General features: G+C 39.8%; 1 protein-coding gene across 4 annotated transcripts in view; it reads right to left on the bottom strand.

Annotated features, from left to right (window-relative positions):
• Trim37 (tripartite motif containing 37) overlaps nt 1-24,860 on the bottom strand; it is a 171,476-nt gene that overhangs the window by 83,772 nt on the left and 62,844 nt on the right. For all 4 annotated transcript variants that reach the window (XM_045159189.1, XM_004664517.3, XM_045159191.1 and 1 more), the window contains 8 exons: nt 24,034-24,148; nt 20,952-21,170; nt 17,299-17,435; nt 13,525-13,610; nt 11,041-11,235; nt 6,256-6,561; nt 4,045-4,173; nt 3,283-3,472 (listed from right to left, as the gene is read on the bottom strand). In XM_045159189.1, coding sequence (XP_045015124.1) covers nt 3,283-3,472; nt 4,045-4,173; nt 6,256-6,561; nt 11,041-11,235; nt 13,525-13,610; nt 17,299-17,435; nt 20,952-21,170; nt 24,034-24,148 — 1,377 coding nt within the window. The remainder of the gene's footprint in view (nt 1-3,282; nt 3,473-4,044; nt 4,174-6,255; nt 6,562-11,040; nt 11,236-13,524; nt 13,611-17,298; nt 17,436-20,951; nt 21,171-24,033; nt 24,149-24,860) is intronic.

Raw genomic sequence — 24,860 nt, 5'->3', positions numbered from 1 at the left:
TTGCGGTGGCTAAAAGCCACTGGCATTCCCACTCTCTCTCTCTCAAATAAAAATAAGGACTGGAGAGAGATAGCTTCGTGGTAAGGTGCTTGCCTGTGAAGCCTAAGGACGCATGTTCGACTCTTCAGATCCCATGTAAGCCAGATGTACATGTCTGAAGTTCGATTACACTGGCTGGAGGCCCTGGCATGCCAATTCTGTATCTCCTGTCCTCTTGCTTTCTCGCATTAAAAAAAGAAAGAAAGCAAGAGGAAAGGAAGAAAGGCCGTTCCGTTAAGCTTGCCTCAATCATAATAATAAAATTATTTAAAAAAAAAAAAAAGAGTGGGGCTGAAGAGATCACTTAGCAGCTAAGGCACTTGCCTGCGAACTCAAATTGGATTCCCCAGTTCCCATGTCAAGGCAGATACACATGGTGGTGCATATATATGTCTGGAGTTTGCAGTGGTTGGAGGCCCTGGCACACCTATTCTCTATATCTGCCTCTCTCTTTCTCCCCCCCCCCCAACTGCACCCTCTCTCTCCCCAGTAAATAAATTTAAAAATAAAGTTAAGGTTGGGGCTAGGAGATGGATCAGTGTATAAAAGTACTTGCTTGCAAAGCCTGCTGGCTTGGGTTTAATTCCCCAGTACCCATGTAAAGCCAAATGTACAAAGTGATGCATGTGTCTGGAGTTCATTTTGGCAAGACGAGCTGTGCTGCATGCAGCCCTTTGGGAAAGAGAAGTCATGAATGACGTTAAAACAGCAGTGGACCCAGAAAGCCTTAAGACTGGCCAGTCGGGCTGGAGAGATGGCTTAGCAGTTAAACGCTTGCCTGTGAAGCCTAAGGACCCCGGTTTGAGGCTCGGTTCCCCAGGTCCCATGTTAGCCAGATGCACAAGGGGGCGCACGTGTCTGGAGTTCGTTTGCAGAGGCTGGAAGCCCTGGCGCACCCATGCTCTCTCTTTCCCTCTATCTGTCTTTCTCTCTGTGCCTGTCGCTCTCAAATAAATAAATAAATAATTTAAAAAAATTATCAAAAAAAAAAAAAAAAAGGGCTGGAGAGATGGCTTAGCGGTTAAGCGCTTGCCTGTGAAGCCTAAGGACCCCGGTTCGAGGCTCGGTTCCCCAGGTCCCACGTTAGCCAGATGCACAAGGGGGCGCACGCGTCTGGAGTTCGTTTGCAGAGGCTGGAAGCTCTGGCGCGCCCATTCCCTCTCTCTCCCTCTATCTGTCTTTCTCTCTGTGTCTGTCGCTCTCAAATAAATAAATAAATAAAAATTAAAAAAAAAAAAAAAAGACTGGCCAGTCAAGTCAAATGTACCAACTGGTGCAACAGTACATATTTGTCAAAGAGGACACTGCTGCTCTGTAATTGGATTTGAGGCCTGCTCCACGGGAGGGAATATATGCCTGGTACTGAAAAACTAGTCAAAAGCCTATAATATGAGTACTAGGGGAGTAATGCCTGCTGTTGTTTGACTAACTACATATATTTATACCCATCAAAATGCCCTCTAAACACTTTATGTTTATACCCATATATTAATGCTACTCTCACTTTTGGTTAGAGAAGCTTCTCTTCAGATGGTGGTGACCACTGGGATGACTCAGAAGGTACCATAGTGCTAAGAAGAAATGATAGTGGAGTGTTCAGCACTGAGACATGTCAATCACATCCTCCATTGCTCAGGGTCCATTGCAAAAGAGGTGGCAGAAAGAATGTAAGAGCAAAATGAAGGTAGGACTTACAATACAATCTTTCAGACATAAAATGGCCTTGATATTCATAAAATCAAAGTGTCTGACATTACCTACATAAGATCTTCAAACTAGAAGAAAAAGATGATGACATCAAAACAGAAGAATGGGGGTAGGGTGGGAATAATCATGGTTTACTAGTTAATTCTTATGGAAGCTGTCAATACAAAGTTTACAAACAAGGGCTGGAGAGATGGCTTAGCGGTTAAGTGTTTGCCTGTGAAGCCTAAGGACCCCGGTTTGAGGCTCAATTCCCCAGGACCCACGTTAGCCAGATGCACAAGGGGGCACACGCATCTGGAGTTTGTTTGCAGTATCTGGGAGCCCTGGTGTGCCCATTCTCTCTCTGTCACTCTCAAATAAATAAATAAGAATAAATATATATATATATTTAAAAAGACAAAGTTTAAAAACAAAACAGCAGGGGGGGGGAGGGTGGCATATACCTTTAATCCCAGTACTCCGGGGAGGCAGAGGTAGGAGGATCACTGTGAGTTCTAAGCCACCTTGAGACTAAATAGTGAATTTCAGGTCAGCCTGGGCTTGAGATCCTACCTCAAAAACAAAAGGGGGCGGGGAGCTGGAGAGATAGCTTAGCAGTTAAGGCGTTTGCCTATGAAGCCAAAAGACCCAGGTTTGATTCCCCAACACCCACGTAATCCAGATGCACAAGGGGTGCATGTGTCTGGAGTTTGTTTGCAGTGGGTAGAGGCCATGGCACACCCATTCTCCCTGTCTCCTCTCTCTCTCTCTCTGCTTGCAAATTAATAACAAACAAACAAACAAAAAACAAGTGCTTAGCCGGGCGTGGTGGCGCATGCCTTTAATCCCAGTACTCGCGAGGCAGAGGTAGGAGGATTGCTATGAGTTCGAGGCCACCCTGAGACTCCATAGTGAATTCCAGGTCAGCCTGGGCTAGAGTGAGACCCTACCTTGAAAAACCAAAAGAAAAAACCAAACAAAAAAACAAAAAAAACAAGTGCTTGACTCAGTGGTTAAGGATGCTTGCTTGCAAGGTCTGACAGCCTGGGTTTGATTCCCCAGTGCCCATGTAAAGCCAGATGCACAGGGTTTGGCTGCAGTAGCAGGAGGCCTTGGTGTGTCCACATTTTCTCTCTCTCTGCTTGCATATATTACATATAGATAGAAAGACAGATATGTAGATAGATAAAATAAATAAAATAAAAAACAAGTGCTTATCCTGGGTTTGATCCTCAACACAATGATATAAAAATAAAAAAGGTGGACAGTTAAAGTGCTTGCTTGCAGAGCCCAATGTCCCAGGTTCAATTCCCCAGTACACACGTAAAGCCAGATGCACACAATGGAACACGCATCTGGAGTTCATTTGTAGTTGCAGGAGGCCCTGGCATGTACATTCTCTCTCTTTCTCTCAAATAAATAAAAATAAATAAGAGGTGACATTTTATATTTAATAAATGAACTTTATACACACCTAAAAATATTAACAAAGTAGAAATTAATTTCATTCATTATGATGTAGACTTAAAGGTTGAAATAACAAAATAACTTACTTACCCCACAGTGACCATTTTCCTCCTTTTCTCAGCAGTAGGCAAGCCACTGAAAACTGCTACCACCACAGCATCTGAATCCAAAGCCTTACACTGCCGGTCTTCACTCTTGGCCATGATATCACCAATGATACCATGTGTCAAGGCTAGGGGAGAATTGTGTCTGCTCCCAGACTGAGAGCTTCCAGGGGAACCTTCAGGAAAAGAAGATGGACATTCAAAAAGATGACAAATGAACATGAACATTCTCTTACTGCAGAAAAATCTCACTATACATATATATATAAATATATATATTTTAAAACTAAGTAAAACTTTCAAAAAATTATGTAGCATATCCCAATTTTTGAAAAGTACTTAAAAAATTAAGAAGACCAAGCATAGTGGTGCATATCTTTAATTTCAGCACTTGGGAGGCAGAGATAGAAGGATCACTGTGAGTGTGAGGCCAGCCTGGAACTACAGAGTGAGTTTCAGGTCAGCCTGGGCTAAAATAAGACCCTACCTGGGGAAAAAAAAAAAAGTCTAGAATAATCAGTTGAAGGATCTGTTCTGTTCTGAGATCAAGAAAATTCAAATACCAAGGCAGGGAGTGCCTATCTGCAATCCCAGAAAAACAACAAAATACCCCAAAACAAGTTCTTTCACATCCAGAAACTTCAACTAGAACTTTAGCAATCCTGGTGCTTTGCAAGGTTGAAAGCTGTATCACATCAATTTCCAGGCATACATTCAATGAATTATATTTCCAATTCTCCAAATTTACCTTCAGACAAAGTTTGGCAGTCTCCCTTTGAACGACTGTTCTCCCCAGAGTCTACTGCTCTTCGAAGTGACAGACTCCCTGCTATACTGGAACGAGCTGGCTTGGGTGAATTATTCTTCTTATTTGTGGCTGCAAAGACATTCAGAAACATTTCTGAATATGGTAAAATGCCATAAAACACATTACGTAGTCTGCCAGAGAAAGATTTAATCTTACTATGCATGGAAGCTTTTATCTATACTGTCTAAAACAACTAGGGGATTATTGCCCTGACAGCTAATTTGGGAGGGTTATAACAAAAATATTTTGCGTTTGTTTGTTTTGGGGTAGGGTCTCACTCTACCCCAGGCGCACCTGGAATTCACTATGTAGTTGCAGCGATCCTCCTACCTCTGCCTCTTGAATGCTGGGATTAAAGGTATGTAGCACCATGTCCGGCTCGACATTAAATTTTCTACTTTATATTGGTCTTAAAGCTTTTACTTTTTTCTGTTGTTTTGTTTTAAGATACAGGATGAGATAACTGATTTAAGACTTCTTTTCTTTTCAGGCAGGGTTTCACTCTAGCCCAGGTTGACCTAGAACTAACTCTATAGCCTAGGCTGGCCTTAGAATCACAGCAATCCTTCTACCTCAGCCTCCCTGAGTGCTAGAATAAAGACATGTGCCATCATGCCTGGTTTGAACCTCCTGTTTTTAATCCTTTTCAGATACTTCATAGCACTCATTTCTGTCACAATTAAGTTACAAACACCTTTTGATTTTTATTCTTTAGATACTTCCCTCTAGCATCCAAATAAAACTCAAATTCTTTTTATTTACTTTTTTGAGAGGTGGGGGTCAGACAGACATAGGATGGGCACACCAGGGGCACCAGCCACTGCAAATGAACTCCAGAAAGCATGTACCACTTTGTGCATCTGTCTTACATGGGTCCTGGGGAACAGAATGTGGGTCCTTAGGCTTCACAGCAAGCACCTTAACCACTAAACCATCTTTTATTAAAACATTTCTAAAGTATTCTATTTATTTGATGGGGAGAGAGAATGGGCGCGCTAGGGCCTCCAGCCACTGCAAACAAACTCCAGACACACGTGCCCCCTTGTGCATATGGCTAACATGGGTACTGGGGGATCAAAGCTGGGCCCTTTGGCTTTGCAGGCAAAATGCCTTAACCACTAAGCTATCCCTCCAGCCCCACCAAACCATCTTTCTAGCCCAAAACTCAAATTTTTTATTGAAGTCTTATAAGACTCTACCTGATTCCACCTCTGCCTACCTCTCTGACTTCAGTTCTTACTATTCTCCTGTCTTTTTGTTTACCATATTCACCATGGTTCCCTTCCTTCAAATGTACAAAGTGAATCTTGTGCCAGTAACTTTTTGAATTTTCTGTTCTGTTTATCTAGAATGTGAATAGCGGCCAACTTCTCACACACTCAGGACTCAGCTCAAACATTCCCTCTTCAAAAACACTCTCTGATAACCCCAAATAAATGAGCAAACTCTTTACCTGCTCCTCCCATCCAATTTACTGTGATAGCTACCATCTGAAATTATCTTCACTCACTTACTTACATATTTTAAAAACCTGATTATCGGGCTGGAGAGATGGCTTAGCGGTTAAGCGCTTGCCTGTGAAGCCTAAGGACCCCGGTTCGAGGCTCGATTTCCAGGACCCACATTAGCCAGATGCACAAGGAGGCGCTCACGTCCTCTCTCTCTGTGTCTATCTGCCTCTTTCCCTCTGTCACTCTCAAGTAAATAAATAAAAATGAACAAAAAAATTTTTTTCAAATATCTGATTATCACCAGGCATGGTGGTGCATGCCTTTAATCCCAGCACTCAGAAGGAAGAGGTAGGAGGATTGCCCTAAATTCAAAGTCACACTGAGAATACAGAGTGAATTCCAGGTCAGCGTAGAGTGAAACCCTATCTCATAAAACCAAAATAAATAAATAAAATCCGATTATCGATACAATGCAGGATCTATGAAATTAATAACTGTGCCAATTACTGCCAAGTATAGAGTAAGCAATTAGGAAGTGTTGGGTTCTATATAATAGAAAATGCCATAATCAGTTTTGGATGGGGTCAGGGTTAACTTATTAGGACAGAGATGTTGATACAATTAACTGAAAATAACCAGTCGTCTGGATACCCTAATAGCATATAAAGCAATGACACTAACAGGAATTGTTTTCACTTACGGTTTCGTACGTAATAACTGGCAACTGATGATTTTGCTAGAAGCTCCATTCCCAAATCCTGCAATCTGCCAGAGTTTTCAGTTCCACATGCAGCCACAGCTGCCTGGTCAGAACAAAATAGGTTTGTCTGCATGTCTCCAGAGGCAACACTGCTTTTTATTTCTGAAAGTGTATTCTTCACATCAGCTTTCATACATCGAACTTCTGCCATTTGAGTTTTGAGCCGTTTAAGCATCTTTAAATCAGAGGGCACTCGCCACATCGCCTGCTGCTTCCTTTGGTCTTTATCTTTTCTAGAATATGATGCTTCAAAGAGAAAGCAACAAATCATATTAATACGAGATTTTAAAAAGTGTGGATTTGGTCAAAGTTCTACCATTTATTTAGTTGCCTTAGCTTTGTAAGTTATTAACTTGGCTCAGTCCAACTTGTTTATACATACAATAAAAACAAAAGTATTGCTGCAATAGAACATTCAATGTGTGTGAAAGTACTCTGCAGGAGAGTTCCTATCCAATTCAGCACCCCTAAGATGTCAGAGCTTTTTTTTTTCAAGGCAGGTTCTCATTCTAGCCCAAGTTGACCTGGAATTTACTCTGTATTCTCAGGGTCGCCTCAAACTCATGGCAATCCTCTTACCTCTACCTCCCAAGTGCTAAGATTAAAGGCGTGTGCTACCACACCCAGCTCAGGGCTATTTTTTAAAACCCAAACTTGATGCTGTTTATTTTTGGTGGGAGGGAGGTTCAAGGTAGGGTTTCACTCTAGTCCAGGCTGACCTGGAATTCTAGTCTCAGGGTGGCCTCAAACTCTCAATGATCTGCCTCCCTCTGCCTCCCCAGTGCTGAGATTAAAGGTGTGCACCACCACACCTGGCTTGATGCTAGTTTTTGCTTAGACTACTTACATGGCATTGTAAAGCATTTAGGAAAGTACTGGGATCACACACAAGGTCATCTACATCTGTCTATCAGTGACTTTTTCTTCTACCTCTATTCTATTTTTTTTTAAAAATATTTTTTTGTTGTTCATTTATTATTTATTTATTTGAGAGCGACAGACACAGAGAGAAAGACAGATAGAAGGAGAGAGAGAGAATGGGCGCGCCAGGGCTTCCAGCCACTGCGAACGAACTCCAGACACGTGCGCCCCCTTGTGCATCTGGCTAACGTGGGACCTGGGGAACCGAGCCTCGAACCGGGGTCCTTCGGCTTCACAGGCAAGCGCTTAACTGCCAAGCCATCTCTCCAGCCCACTACCTCTATTCTAAATATAGCCCTATCTTTTGGAGTTACAGGTCAAACATCCCTTATCCACAATATCAGGGCCAGAAAAAAATGTTTTAGATTTTATTTTTTTTTAATTTAAAAAAATTTTTTATTAGTTATTTGAGAGCGACAGACACAGAGAGAAAGACAGATAGAGGGAGAGAGAGAGAATGGGCGCACCAGGGCTTCCAGCCTCTGCAAACGAACTACAGACGTGTGCACCCCCTTGTGCATCTGGCTAACGTGGGACCTGGGGAACCGAGCCTCGAACCGGGGTCCTTAGGCTTCACAGGCAAGCGCTTAACCGCTAAGCCATCTCTCCAGCCCTGTTTTAGATTTTAGAACGTACAAGGCCAGGAGTGGTGGCACATGCCTTTAATCCCAGCATTTGGAAGGCTGAAGTAGGAGGATCACCATGAGTTTGAGGACAGCCTGTGCTACAGAGTGCGTTCCAAATCAGCCTGGGCAAGTGTGAGATTCTACCTCAAAAAAAGAAATACTTTAGAATATATGTGTAGATTTCATCAAACATCCCTAGTAGGATAATCTGAAATGCTCCAAAATCCAAAGTGATTTAAACATCATACCAAGGCCTAACAGGTTTTCAACTTTTTATGCTCATAACTCTTTGTAATATATAGATTCATGATGTTATCCAGCTTTCATTCTTATCACTAGTCCTATTTAATCTGCTCTCAGCAACTCAAACTCATCAGATATAACTGAAAATTATCCCCCACCCATCAACTGCCCGCTCCTCACAAGTCAATACTTAACCAGACATGTCTAGAACAGATTACAGTTCTGCAGCTCCAGTGGCATAATCGGTTAGTGCACAGTACCTACAAAGGTTACACTTCTGTTACTGAATGTATACAATAGCAGGAAAAACAAACATATGGACCTCACAACTGAAGACTGGAGATGGAACTCAGTGATCTTTATGCAAAATACTCAAAAGTATCTGATAACTAAAATCTTTGTTGCTCTCACTGCCTATTGTATAATATGGAATGTACAACATGAAATTTTGTATTAATCTACAGTTACTTATTTTTTTATTTTTATTTATTTATTTGTTTTTGGTTTTTTGAGGTAAAGTATCACTCTTGCTCAGGCTGACCTGAATTTCACTATGTAGTTTCAAGATGGCCTCAAACTCATGGTGATCCTCCTACCTCTGCCTCCCAGTGCTGGGATTAAAGACCTGTGCCACCATGCCTGGCTCACAATTATTTATTTTACCACCAACAAAATCCTAAATGGGAAACCACAAAAAAACTTAGCTTCCATGATCTAATAATCAGTCAATATTCAGATGCCTGGTTTCAATGTTAGACAATACACTGCACTATGCAGTGGATAGACAATGAACATCCCCTTTGGTTTTTAAAACTCTAAGACTAGGGTTGGAAAGATGATAGCTCAGTGGCTAAAGGCACTTTCTTACAAAGCTTACAGACCCTGATTCAAACCCAGATGCACAAAATGGTGCATAGGTCTGGAGTTGGTTTGCAGGGGTAAGAGGCCCTAGTGAGCCTATCAACTTTGTCTCTCAAATAAAAAATAAAGTGTTAAAAAAACAAACAAACAGGGCCTCCACGCATGGCTTGAACAATACTCTTAAAAGACTTTTGTATTATACTCCCAAGGCTTTAATTACTCAGTACCATGTCCAGGAAACAACTGTCTATATTCTAGCTTTCTACTAAGCCTCTCTACTTTAATAACCCATTTGTTTAACTCACTTAAAGAGATTTAAATACAAACTGTGTGTTTGCCTTTTTCTACTTCTCCACCCTCCTTGTTATCATTACTCTTTGTCTTTTAAAAAATATATATATTAAACCGGGCGTGGTAGTGTACCACTTTAATCCCAGCACTTAGGAGGCAGAGGTAGAAGGATCATGGTGAGTTCAAGGCCACCCTGAAGTTACATAGTGAATTCCAGGTCAGCCTGGGCTACAGTGAGACCCTACCTCGAAAAAACAAAACAAATATATATATATATATATATATATATATATATATATATATATATATGTATGGATATTTATATATACATATATATATAATATTATACATCAATATATTTTATATATATATTATTTATTTGAGAGAGGAAGAGGGAGAAAGAGAGAGAATGGGTGCACCAGGACCTCTAGCCACTACAAACGAACTCCAGATGTGTGCACCCCCTTGTGCATCTGGCTTATGTGGGTCCTGGAGAATTGAACCTAGGTCCTTTGGCTTTGCAAAAATACCTTAACTGCTAAGCCATCTCTCCAGCCCTCATTACTCTTTATCTTAATCATCTGGATTTGAACCTTAGGTCACCTCAATTAATTTTACATAGAAAACAAAATACTCAAAGAGCAGTTATCTTACTGTTTATATAGTCTGCATTCTCTCCAATGACATTAAACATTTTTTAAAATACAACTGGATTTATTAAACCTCCTGCAAAATTGTTTCTCTTAAGGTTAAGCCAATTTACTTATCTTTTACAGAATCAGAGAATTTATCTGTTTTACTAGGTTTGCAAACACCATCAATTATTTACACAAAACTTTACATACAACATAATATAATGCATAATATATATACAATGTACTTGAACCATGGCAATTATTTGATAACCTATCTGCAGATAATCTTCCCAGAAGCACACTTTATGAAGGAAGAAGTCTTACTGATTTAAACTCTAGTCACCTTCCCTAACAGCACTGTTTATTTCTGTTTTTTACAGAGGTTCTACTTCAGATTTTGTTTGAAAAAGTAGTTCTGCTGCTTGACAGTGTCATCAAAATCACTGTTAAGAATAAAAGAAAGCTGGGCATGGTGGCGCATGCCTTTAATCCCAGCATGCAGGAGACAGGCATAGGAGGATCGCCATGTATTTGAGGCCACTTTATAGTGAATTCCAGATCAGCCTGGGTTAGAGTAAAACCCACCTCAAGACACACCCCTCTGCCCCGCAAAAAAAAAAAAAAAAAAAAAAAAGAATAAAGGAAAAACCACTGTTTTAGAAAGCATTTTGACAGAAGTGCCACACCCTTGGGGGACGTAGGTTATGTTGGGAATAAAAATCAAGGGTTTTGTACATGCCTAAAATTGGGTCTTTCGAGATATTTTTATTGCTTTTTAAATTTATGAGCTCTTGCCACTGCAAACTAACTCCAAACCCACAAGCCATTTTGTGTATCTGGGTTTACAGGAATGATGGGGAGATGAATCCAGGCCAACTGGCTTTGCAAGCAAGAGCCTTTAACCACTGAGAAATCTCTCCAACACCAACATGTTATTTATTTCTATGTGTATGTGTGCAGTATGTGTGAATGCATGCATACATCAGGGCCTCTTGCTACTACAAATAGATACCAGATACTTGTGCCACTTTCTGCAAGAAAAATATACTATGTTTTAACACATAGATAAAATACCTGGTTGGAAATTAAAGGTTTTTTTGAGAACCAAAAGAAAAGATAAATTATTATTATTGTTATTATTATTTTACCTGTGGGCTGCAAAAGAGAAGCAGGTGGGCGAGGCTGTAAACCCCACAAATTTTCCATACTACTCCGGTCCTTAAGGTCCAACAAATGTATCAGAATTAAAGGATCAATGTCTAGTAAACTACTGGTAGCAGCAGAGCACAAATGCGCTCTTCTTGACATTCTGCTACTAGGACCCACATAGCCATGGCTACTACCTGCAAAAGAAATGAAGACAAAGGAAATATATTGTGCATGGGCAGAATTTTTGGTTAGTGTTTGAAGGACTGTCTACAGGTCTATCCCCTAGGAGTTCGTATGTTCATTACAAAAGCACAAATAAACAGCAACAACAAAAATAGATTCACAGACATAGCCAGGCGTGGTGGCACACGCCTTTAATCCCAGCACTTGGGAGAAAGAGGTAGGAAGATCACCACGAGTTCAAGGCCACTCTGAGACCACATAGTGAATTCCAGGTCAGTGTGCCAGAAATGTACACTGGCACAGTGACTAAGCAGAGGACTTCTTTACTACCCATAATTCAAGAGCAATCATCAATGGCAACCACATGTAGAGTCAGAAATAAAAAGATAGTAAATGTGTATACTGTGCACAACCAGAAGGATAAGGAGTCAAGAGCAAGAAAGTGAAAATGATGTTCTATGACTCACTGGCCTTAGATCAAAGAAGACAGATTTTCATGACACATTATATTCCAAAGAACTATACACCAAATAAGAATCTCATCCAAGTTTCTGGATAGTAACATGTATAAGTCAGGACAGTTTGGTAGACTTTTTCAAGCTTGACTGAACACTAAAGTTGATGACTGAAATTGCTAAAGACTGATACATATGATAGACTTCTGTGAGTGGATATCATGTCTCCATAATCAGTAGAGGACCAAGCCAAAGAAAGCATCTGATTTTTCTCTAGTATGTAATAAAATGCCCAGCAAAAGTATGGAAATGTTGCTTAAGCCAGGCCACACCTTTAATCCCAGCATTCAAAGGGCCTAAGTAGGAGGACTGCTATGAGTTCAAGGCTAGCCTGAAACTACATAGTAAACTCCAGGTCAGCCTGGGTTAGAGCAAGACCCTACCTTGAAACCACCCTCCTCAAAAAAAATTCACCTTCTTCAATAATGCTATTTGAACATATTGTCAAGAAACAATACTACAGATGTAAAGTAGTTATATTCCTAACACATCAACATGTCATGCCAGTGATTAAGTTAAGTTTGATCACTGGAGTAGGTAATGTTTGACAGGTTTCAATACTATAAAGTTATGTAATGTCTGGAAACAAGATATGCAGCAGACTTCAAAAAAAGAGAGAGGGTTATACTGTCTTAAAAGAAGAATAGAGCCAGGCGTGGTGGTGCAGATCTTTAATCCCAGCACTTGTGAGGCAGAGGTAAGAGGATCACTGTGAATTCAAGGCCACCCTGAGACTTTGTAGTGAATTCCAGGTCAACCTGAGCTAGAGTGAGGCCCTACCTCAAAAAAAAAACAAAAACAAAAAAAAAAAAAAAACTGGCTGTGGTGGTACATGCCTTTAACCCCAGCACTCAGGAGGCAGAGGTAAGAGGACTACTGTGAGTTTGAGGCTACCCTGAGACTACATAGTGAATTCCAGGTCAACCTGGACTAGAATGAGTGAGACCCTACCTTAAAAAAACAAAAAAACAAACAAAAAAATAGTTTCATATTGACTTTTGACTTAGAATTCTTCTATATATGTACTGTCATACTTTAGCTAATTTTTCTTATATCAATTCACTATTAGGTTAAAAAGTACTTAGGAATGTTTTATACTGTATTTTTCAGAAACTTTGAAATATGTATGATATGTAACAAATGTCTGGCAAATATAGAAAATTTTCTTAAGTGTAACAATGACAATAAACAAGGTCTCTTTCACTGTACCTAAAGCTTACCAATTCAGCTAGCCAGCAAGTCCTAGGTGATTTCCTGTCTCTGAGATTAAAGAGGCATGCCACATGTACATGGGTGTTGGGGCTCTAAACTCTGCTCCTCATACTCACCTGGCAAGCACTTTACTCATTAAACCATCTTCCCATCACCTCAGTGAAGATATCTAGATCATTCAATAACTAAGGCTTAATACAACCAAGATCAATATGCTAGAATGAACAGTGGTACACAGTATGAGTTTTACACTCCTGAGGATACAATTTTTCTTTACTTGCTAAACTGTGAAAACAGGGAAAGTTGCTTAATAAATCCATTTATGCATCAGTTTCTATAGCTATAAAAGATAGATTATTTTAAAGCTGAGTGTGGTGGTACACACCTTTAATTCCAGCCATCAGGAACTTGGGAGGCAGAGGTAGAATGATCAGCATGAATTAAAGGCTACCCTGAAACTGCATAGTGAATTCCAGGCCAGCTTGGACTAGAGCAAGACCTTCTCTCAAAGAAAAAACAAAAGAAGGACCAGAGAGAGAACACAGAATAACTTGTGGGAACTGTACTCTGTACCTGGAGGTCCTGCTGCAGCTGCATCTTCCATAAGCTCTCCCTCTTCCAATTCCATGCTGTTATATTCTACATCATTTTCTCCAGACCTAAAAACAAACTTATCACTCTCAGAGGAAATACAATGAACATTTGTACTTACACACTTCAATTAATTTCATAAAAACACTGCATAGTTTTCTCTTATGACAAAGAGGTAATTCTAAATACAACTATGAGGAGATTTTTGTCAGAATCATGTATGACTAGCATTAATATTCAAACAACATTGTTTTGTTTTTGTTGAGACAGGCTTTCAGTGTAGCTCAGGCTAGTCTTAAACTCACAATGGAAATGAGGATGACCTTGAATTTCTGATCCTCCTGCCTTTACCTCCCCAGTGCTGGGATTATAGGTAAGCATACCACCATACCAGTTGTTCTATAAACTTAACATCATTTTCAGAGTCTTAAATAATTTTCACCTGTTTCAGTAGAAAATAGATCTTCTGAACTTAAACTGTCACACTGGAAGCTGATCATAAGACATCTTTAAACATATAAAATTACCATTGACTTTACTGTTCCAAATAGTACTTTGTAGTTTATTTAAAATAGAGTAGTACTTTAAAATGAGAGAATGCAACTAACAGGAAATAGCACTTTGCTTTCTGAAGTAATTTAGCAATATACAGTAATTTGGGCTTTTGGGAGTTCACAGTAGTGCAGGGAACTGAACTCAGGACTACCCAGTGAAACACACCCCTAGCCATCAAGCAACTTTTTAAAAACACCAAGGTAAATTGACAACATTTAAATTTTTTTTTTTCTCCTTTTTAGGTAGGGTCTCACTCTAGCCTAGACTGACCTGGAATTCACTCTGTAGTCTCAGGGTGGCCTTGAACTCACAGCGATTCTCCTACCTCTGCCTCCCAAGTGCTGGGATTAAAGGCGTGCTCCACCACGCCTGGCCAACATTTAATTTTTAAAGAAAAAGAAATCTGGGAAACCATGAACAACCAAAATAGATTATAGGCGTAAAGAGTCTGGGAATGTGGTTCAGTACAGAAGAGTGCTTTACAAATTAATAAATAAACTAACAAAGAAACATATATAAAATATAGAACACAGTGCTTGACTATTAAATAAATAAACACACAGACACACATTAAAAAATAGCTGGGCATGATGGTACATGCCTTTTGACCCAGCACTTGGGAGGCAGAGGTAGGAGGACTGCTGTGAGCTCAAGGCCAGCCTGGGACTACCTGGTGAGTAGGTCAACCTGGGCTTAGGCACTTGCTTGCAAAGCCAGATGGACTGAGTTCAATTCCCCAGTACCCAAAGCCAGATGCACAGTGGTGTATGCATCTGGAGTTTATTTGCAGTGGCTACAGGCCTTGGTGCACTCATTCTGTCTCTGCTTGCAAATTACACACACACACACACACACACACACACACACACATACAGAGTTGCCAACTGAATGATAGTCAATTAACCTTAAAACAATAAAAATGTATTGTAAGACATGGAAGCTCAATGGAGATTGAGAAGATGGGTGTGAATGAGAGGAGAAGGAGGTAAGAGAGGCCTGCTGTTACAGGTTCAATTCTCTAGTACTCATGTAAAGCCAGATGTACAAAGCGGTGCATGTGTTGGGAGTTCATATGCAGTGGCAAAAAGCCCTGGTGCACCCATTCGCCCTCTTTTTTCTAAAATAAATAAAAATATTTAAAGATTAAAAAAAAAATTACTGGCTAGGGTTTTTGTACATGCCTTTAATCCCAGCACTCAGGAGTCAGAGGTAGGAGGACTGCTGTGAGTTCAAGGCCAACCTTAGACTACCTAGCGAATTCCAGGTCAGCCTGGGCTAGAGGAAGACCCTACCTCAAAAACAAAAAAATTCTAGCCAGGTATGGTGGCACTTGGGGGACAGAGGAAGGAGCATCACTGTGAATGTGGCTAGCCTGGAACTACAGAGTGAGTTCCAGGTCAGCCTGGGCTAGAGTGAGACCCTACTTGGAAAAGTCCCACACCCAAACATTTCTTAAGGTTGATGACATTAATGGTAACACTAAAGTGTGAATGAACTTAGTGCCACTGAATTATACTTAAAAGTTGTTAAAATGTTGTGATGGGGAGGTAATATGATGGAGAATGGAATTTCAAAGGGGAAAGTATGGGGGGAGGGAGGGAATTACCATGGGATATTTTTTTATAATCATGGAAAATGCTAATAAAATTTTTTTAAAAAGTTGTTAAAATGATAAATTTTCTGTTTCCTTTACCATAAGACAAACAACAGAAGTTAGGCATTAGCTCACTTGCAAAGCATTTGCCTAGCACATCTGAGGCAACAGATTTGATATCCACACTGAAAGAGGGATGGGCACCAATAGTAGTAAAAACAAACTAACAATCAATTAGAAACTGGGTACAAAGAAATTTCACTGATAAGACAATAAATTAAGTACATATACAGACAGTAAATTAAGCAGATAAAAACATGTAATATTGCTAATTGACAAGATTTTTTTTTAAAAAAAATCAAAATCATGAAATATTACTATGTATCTCTGGTCCTACATACCTTCCAAAATAGCTAAAATAATATCTAATGACAAAGTGAAGCACAATGGCATACACTATAACTCCAGCATTCAGGAGGTTGAAGCAGGAGAACCATGGGGTTGAGGCCCAACTGGGACACATAGCAAGAGGCATCTTCAAACAAAAACAGGTGGGGGAGATGGCTCCATGGATTTGCTGCACAGTTTGGGAATGCACAGCAACCACAGCCAACGTCAGGGGTGTATGGTGGTGGTGTGTCTGTAATCCTTGTGTGAGGACACAACAGCAACCACAGCAACATCAGGGGTGTATGGTGGCCTTCCTGTAATCCTATTGTTCAGGAGATGGCTAAAGAAAATTTCCTGGGCAAGCTGACAAGCTAAATTAGCTGAATAGTGAGAAATCAGTGAATCAGTGATCCAGGAAGATACCCAAATCCTGATCTTTCTGCCTCCACCTCCCAAGTACTGGGATTACAGGTGTGTACCACCATACCTGGGTTGTTTTCTCATTTGGATAACGATACTGTAGTTCCCTAAGAAATATCCTTGTTATTAAAGTGAACACAAAGAGAAATTTGTTTAATCTCAAATATCTCAGAAGAAGATATGTATAGGAAAAAAATAGAGAAATATATATTTTGGGAAATTGATAAAGAAATATGTATATGATAATTAATATTTTTAAAACTCTTCACATATATGAAATATAATTTCAAATATATTTAAAACAATGCCAGCCACAAGGAGGCATATAAAATACTAGCTATTAGGACGAAAGCCAGAGACAGAGGATAAGTCTGTGGTCAGCATGGGCTATAAATAAAGCATGTTCTAGGCTAGTCTAAACTGCATAGTGATAATATAATGAGACCTTATCTCAAACAAAATGAATAACAAATAAAAAATTTAAGTTAGGCAAAAACAAAACCTCATCTTAGAATGTACATTTGGTTCTTTAAATTACTTTATTCATACAGAATATTTTTTAAAAAAAATGAATAACCCACTTCTTTTTTTCCATTTTTGGCTTTTCAAGGTTGGCCTGAAATTCACTCGGTAGCCTCAAACAGCAATCCTCCTACCTCTTGCCTCCCAAATGCTGGGATTAAAGGTATGTGCCATCACACCTGGTTAATAACCCCACTTTTATGCTTAAAATAGTAATATGTTTCTACTTCTTACTACTTAGATGTTTTGTAATGACGGTTGCTATGGGAACTCACATAGTTTCTTCGTCAATATCATTTTCTTCTGTGTTGCTTGTTGCTGTGGAGCTGGCAGAGGAACTGCTGCCATCCAAGTGGTTTGCTTCATCTTCCCCAACAAGATCCAGATCCAGGTCGCCATCTGAAAGCTCATGCTAGATCCAAGCAAAGAAAACAAGGTTTACCTCTCCCTTCCTTCTTTTCTTTCCCTTCTCTCTCCCTCTCTCTTTCTGACTTTGTCTTTTGCGGTAGGGTCTCACTGTAGCCCAGGATGACCTGGGACTCACTCTGTAGCTCTAGACTGGCCTTGAACTCACAGCAATCCCCTACCGCTGCTTCACAAGGGCTGGGATTAAATGTGTGCACCACCACACCTGGCTTCTGATTTTCTTGGGGTAGGGAAGGAGGAGGTTGCAAGTAAGAGTGTCACTCTAGCCCAGGATGACCTGGAATTCACTATGTAGTCTCAGGTTAGACTTGAACTCACAGCAACCCTCCTAGCTATGCCTCCTGAGTACTGGGATTAAAGGTGTATGCCACCATGCCCGGCTTCTCTAATTTTTTGTCAGGATCTTATTACTATACAGCATAGGCTCACCTCAAACTTAAGGCAATCTTCCTGCCTAAGCCTCCTAAGTGTTTGAATCACAGGCATGTGTCTTGTTTAGTCATCCTATCCAAGCCATGAAACAAGCAGTGAAGCACAATGCAGTTAGAAATAATCCCATTCTTTGCTCCTATGCCTATATTGCTGAGTGTGATAGAGAAAAATCACTCTGCCAAATGGACTGTTACCATTATTAGTTTATGGTCACTAATTTCAACTAGACTTTTAGTGCAACTGAAAATACTTGATATATTCCACATCAGCTACAAAGCAACATCTTAAGCCAGGTAGGCTGATATATTCCTATAATCCTAGCACATGGGAGGTGTAATAAGCAGAAACAGGGGTTAAGGTTCATCCTCAGTTACACAGTGAGTTCAAGGCCAACTTGGACTACAAAAAAAACAAATCAGGGGGCTGGAGAGATGGCTTAGTGGTTAAACGCTTGCCTGTGAAGCCTAAGGACCCCAGTTCGAGGCTCGATTCTCCAGGACCCACGTTAACCAGATGCACAAGGGGGCACACACGTCTGGAGTTCATCTTCAGTGGCTGGAGGCCCTGGTGTGCCCATTCTCTCTCTCTCTATCTGCCTCTTTCTCTCTGTGTGGCTCTCAAATAAATAAATAAATAAAAATGAACAACAAAAATTAAAAAAAAAATCATTTCATCACTTGTCCAACCTAATCTTTATAATCCTCAAGGTCATTTAATAACCTTGTTGCTTATTTGCATAGAAAAAAATATTCCACTAGACATATATTTTGTCAACTTTCTTTTTTTTAGTATAAATACTATATTTATTAAATAGCTTTACAGTTTATTTCAATGTATTTACAGAACTGTTCCTGCATAAGTTATATTTCAGACATCCAATTCAGGTAATTGCCTCTTGTATGACAATGATAGTCTCAAAAGAAAAAAGCAGATCATTAGTACACACAGATTCATATTTGTTTCATTATTTAGCCTTCTTTGCCACAAACTAGCTGCTAACAGTTAAATTTTGACACAGACACTTTTTAATTAGATTTTGGCAACCTTTCTTCTTGATTTTTTTCTTTTCTTTTTTCCAAGGTAGGGTCCCACTCTAGCCCAGGTTGACCTGGAATTCATTCAGTAGTCTCAGGGTGGTCTTGAACTCACCACAATCCTCCTACCTCTGCCTCCCAAGTGCTGGCTGATCTTGGCAATTTTCTGTTGCATTCCCTACAAACTCAATCATTCTTTTTACTCAGATTATCAGAGGTTAAGCGCTTCATTTTGAGCTCTACCCTTGCACTGTTGACCAATACATCTAATCTTATCAACTTCAATCTCTCTCCCCACTGGCTAATTTATTTTAAACATAGAACTCAAGTCTGCCATCTCAAAAGTAAGAACTATAGAAATTCTTGTTTGTCTGTACACTGATCTAAACTAAAAGTAACAACTACTTCATGAATTATTCTGGTTGTTGTTTAGTTTGGAAAATGCTAGTTAGCTTCCAAATTATAAATTATTGATCAACACAATGATTCACCAGTTTTAGTAAATTAATTTTTTTAACTTTTTTTGTTTATTTTTATTTATTTATTTGAGATTGACAGATAGAGAGAGAAAGAGGCAGATAGAGAGAGAGAATGGGCATGCCAGGGCTTCCAGCTGTTGCAAACAAACTCCAGACACATGCGCCTCTTATGTATCTGGCTAATGTGGGTCCTAGGGAATTGAGCCTTGAACCGGGGTCCTTAGGCTTCACAGGCAAGTGCTTAACCACTAAGCCATCTCTCCAGCCCTAATTTTTTAATTCAAAATTTACATAGTTTGTAGAATGTATATCACAGGTTCAGATGATAGTTTTCTATAAGCTAACTTTTTTTTTTTTTTTTTTTTGGTTTTTCAAGGTAGGGTCTCACTCTGGTCCAGGCTGACCTGGAATTAACTCTGTAGTCTCAGGGTGGCCTTGAACTCATGGCAATCCTCCTACCTCTGCCTCCCGAGTGCTGGGATTAAAGGCGTGCGCCACCACGCCCGGCTAAGCTAACTTTTTTTAATATTTTTTTTTATTTTTTTAATTAATTAATTTATTTATTTGAGAGCGACAGAGACAGAGAGAAAGACAGATAGAGGGAGAGAGAGAGAATGGGCACGCCAGGGCTTCCAGCCTCTGCAAACGAACTCCAGACGCATGCACCCCCTTGTGCATCTGGCTAACATGGGACCTGGGGAACTGAGCCTCGAACCGGGGTCCTTAGGCTTCACAGGCAAGCGCTTAACTGCTAAGCCATCTCTCCAGCCCTAGGCTAACTTTTTTTATTTATTTATTTATTTATTTATTTATTTATTTATTTATTTATTTGAGAGCAACAGACACAGAGAGAAAGACAGATAGAGGGAGAGAGAGAGAATGGGCACGCCAGGGCTTCCAGCCTCTGCAAACGAACTCCAGACGCGTGCGCCCCCTCGTGCATCTGGCTAACGTGGGACCTGGGGAACCGAGCCTCGAACCAGGGTCCTTAGGCTTCACAGGCAAGCGCTTAACCGCTAAGCCATCTCTCCAGCCCCAACTTTTTTTTTTAAGGTAGGGTTTCATTTAGCCCAGGCTGACCTGGAATTCCCAATGGAGTCTCAGGGTGGCATCAAACTCATGGTGATTGTTCTGCCAAGTGCTGGGATTAAAGGTGTGCATAACCATGCCCAGCTTATAACCTCAATAACTCAATTTTTTTTTCCTTTGGTTGTTGTTTTTCGAGGTAGGGTCTCACTCTAGCCCAAGTTGACCTGGAATTCACTATGTAGTCTCAGGGTGGCCTTGAACTAACAGAGATCCTTCTACCTCTGCCTCCTGAGTGCTGGGATTAAAGGCGTGTGCCACCACACCCAGCTTAAGCTAATTTATAACCTTGAAATGCTTATAGTTTATTTCCTTTTCTCCAACTTCATATTTATAAACATTAACATTTATAGAAGAATATGCATACCCAATGAAAAATCAATGGACAAGACTTACACATTGTCTCCCCTACATTATATGTTGGAAACTATTATCCTATAATTTCTATTGTCAGTCTAGATATAGCATTACATGATAATCTTCATTCTGAATCTTCTCCTCATCGTCTTCATCTTCTTTGGCTTCTCTTACAGAAGCTGAAGAAGGACCACCTTCCAGAAGCATGTCAGAGCAGGTCCCAGATTTCTTAGCTCGTGTTTCAGGAATATCATCATTTTGGGGGCTAAGATGATTATCTGGTGGTGACAAATCTCTTGATTTCTGAGTTCGAGAGAGCTCAATGGTAAGTCTCTTTAAAAACAAAAACATTATAAATTAAGTATAAGGATACATCAATGGCAAAATAAAAAAATAATTCAAGTTTAAAAATAGGATGGCGTGGTGCTGCATGCCTTTAAACCCAGCACTCAGGAAGCAGAGGTAGAAGGATCACAGAGAGTCCAAGGCCAGCCTGAGACAACATAGTGGATTGCAGGTCAGCCTGGGCTAGAGTGAGACCTTACCTTGAAAAACAAAAAACAAAACAAAATTGAGATACTTCTCCAACTATCTCTTTAGCCCTCTTAAACTCATGCCTTTATTATTATTTTTTTTAATGAAAAAATTGTGTGACACAGATAAAACCCTTTCTCTTTCCTGTTTTTGTTTTTTTTTCCAAGGCAGGGTCTTACTCTAGCTAGCCCCTGGAAGTCACTCTATAGTCTCACACTGGCTTTGAACTCACAGTAATCCTCTGCCTCTAGAGTGCTGGAATTAAAGGCAAGCCCCACCATACCTTGCAAACTGCCCCTTTCATATCCACCCAAGCTACATATAAAATTTGCAAATGTATAGAGGATATAGGTAGGTTTGGTTTTGTTGGTATGCTGCGGATGGAACCCAGGGCTTTGAGCATGCTAGGCAATCAGTCTACCATTGAGCTATATGTCCAGTCCTGGTAGTTTTAAATAGTACATTAAATATTAAAGTTTCTAAGTCTATAGAGATTGCTCAGTGGTTAAGTGCATTTCCTGTACAAGCATGATGGCCTGAGGAGGCAGGAAACAGGCCCAGTTCAAATCTCCAGATCCCACATTAAATATATGGACATGGTCACATGTGCCTGTAATCACAGTCCCACAAAAGGGAGCACAGACAAGGGAATCACTTGACTTCACACACACACACACACACACACACAAACAAAAAAAAAAACAAACAAAAAAAAAACCACAGCAAGTGGGCTGGAGAGATGGCACAGTGATTAAAGGCACATGCTTGCAAAGCCTGACAACCCAAATTCAATTCCCCAGTACCCATGTAAAGCTACAAAGTGGCTCAATGTGTCTAGAATTTGTCTGCAGTGACAGGAGGCTCAGGTATGCCCATGATTTCTCTTTCTTTCTCTCTCTCATAATTACAAAGTTAAAACACAGCAAGGTCTGGTTTCAGTAAACAGAGTCCAGCTCAAATAAGAACAGGCAGAAGGCCAATGGAACAGTGGCTCTGGCTACCACAAAAGAGTGCATGAGGTACTGAAGGGCACATTCACATGCACATACCACATACATCACCATATTACATACACAAGCAAACATACAAACAAACAAAAAAAATAAAGTTGAGCTAGGCATGGTGGCACATGCCTTTAGTCCCAGTACTCTGGAGGCAGAAATAGGAGGATCGCTGAGTTCAAGATAACCCTGAGACTTCATAGTGAATTTCAGGCCAGCCTGAGCTAGAGCAATAAAAATAAAAATAGGGCTGGAGAGCTGGCTTAGTGGTTAAGGTGCTTGCAAGCAAAGCCTAAGGACCCAGGTTAAATTCCCCAGATCCCATGTAAGCCAGATTCACATGGTGGCATATGCATCTGGAGTTCATTTGCAGTGGCTATTGGCCTTAGCGTGCCCATTGTCATTCTCTTTCATTCTCTCTCCCTCTCTAGTAAATAAATAAAAATAAAATACTTTATAAAAATAAAAAATAATAATAAAGTGTTTCTAAACTGGGCATCGTGGCACATGCCTTTAATCCCAGCACTCAGGAGGCAGAGGTAGGAGGATCTCTGTGAGTTCGAGGTCACCCTGAGACTACATAGTGAATTTCAGGTCAGCCTGAGCTAGAGTGACACCTACCTCAGAAAACCAAAAATAAAATAAGATAAAATAAAATGGTTAATAAAATTTGAAAAATAAAAATAAAAAGTAAAATGTTTCTAAAACCTACATTTATTCACAATTTCTTTTTGTTAACTTTATTTTTATTTGTTTATTTGAGAGACAGAAAGATGCACAAGAGGGAGAGAGAGAATGCCAGGGCCTCCAGCTACTACAAACTCCAGATGCATGCACCCCTTGTGTTGACATGGGTCCTGGGGAATCAAATCAAGGTTCTTTGGCTTTGCAGGCAAACGCCTTAACCACTTAAACATCTCTCCAGCCCTTATTCACATTTTCATCTTTCATCTAGTAACTACTTTGAGAAATCCAAACATCTATCCCATTCAACATAGTAGAAAAAACTCTTTATATAATGGCCATAGTACTCATTCAACAATAGTGAGAGTTCAAATGGGACAACTTTACAATTTTCAATTATTCTAGTTTGTGTATATACTTGTGTGTGGTGTGGGGGGGGGCATGCATGGTGTAGAGACAAATGTCAGGTGTCTTCCGCAATCATTTCCACCTCATTTATTGAGACAGGAGCTCTCACTGAATCCAGAGTTCACCAATTGCATCATCCATCAACTACTCTATTTTGTATCTTTTAAATACAAGATAGGTAGGTAGCTTATGAAAGATACTTACCTTAGTTACTGAGGGAAACATAGCTCCCAACTACAGCAGCACTGTGCACTGTAGCTTTATACAATAATAGGAATTTTCTGTATTTGCAATGTCCAGTAAAACTCCCTGAAATGTGGATACTGCAACTAAGGAACAACATCTTTAATTTTAGTTCAATTAAACTAACATAAGTAAATATGGTTAGTGGCAACTAAATGGTCAACACAGAACCTCAAAGCTCAAAGGATAGGGAACAAGATAACTGGATTTTTCCTACAAAACTATAAATAGCAATAAATGGCCAAAATCACATTCAAAAATCGGCAAAAAGGAAAAAAAAAAAAAAGACAGCATGAAGCACTAAATGAGAAATATTACTTCCTTACCTCTTTAAGATTGTTTATTTGCTGGATATAACTAGTTTGTGCGACTTCTAATTGAGTAATATACCAATGCTGGTCTCGACATTTTTGAAAGAAAGTTGGTGAACGTACCTGAAACCTTAAAAAAAGAGCTCTATATGAAAAATAATCCAAATGGCAAAATATTGTCAATATTTCTAGCCTTGTATCTGTAACTATAAATTACTTTTTGAGCTTACTTGATTATAAGAATGAAATTCAAATGAACTTAAGAGTTCCTGGTGTTCACTGGTTACATATGCAGTCATAAGTCATAATTATGTAAAATTCTAAAAAATCTACTGTCTAAACTGAAATAATACTTTTCTAAAAATTCACAATGTCTTTGTCTTACAATTAAGGTCCAAGAGCTTGGTTGAACTATTGTTATTTGCCTAAGTAAAAAAAGAAAACTTGAAATGCATTGAAATATTGATGATGCTTAAAATGAGAGACACTGTCAAGTAATTTAATCCAGAGATCAGCCACCAGATTTGAAATGTTTGTGTGTGTGTGTGTGTGTGTGTGTGTGTGTGTGTGAGAGAGAGAGAGAGAGAGAGAGGGAGAGAGAGAGAGAGGGAGGGAGAGAGGGAGAGAGAGATGTTGTTTGGGGCTCCTTGCCCTTCCCCCTTTAAATGACCAAATCCCTTTTTTAAGCTACCTTTTATTTGTGCCTCCTATTTATCATGCTGATGTTCTAGCATCAGTCATCCAGCACAGAGGGAGCTAAAGTTAACTAACCAGAACTGTAGGAATCATCATACATGCCTTTGACAACAAAGGAAGTTCAGAGGAAAGCCATATCGGCTTTT

This window comes from Jaculus jaculus, chromosome 9 (assembly GCF_020740685.1).
Source record: "Jaculus jaculus isolate mJacJac1 chromosome 9, mJacJac1.mat.Y.cur, whole genome shotgun sequence".
Taxonomy (NCBI): domain Eukaryota; kingdom Metazoa; phylum Chordata; class Mammalia; order Rodentia; family Dipodidae; genus Jaculus; species Jaculus jaculus.
This window is presented reverse-complemented; position numbering and strand designations above follow the sequence as displayed.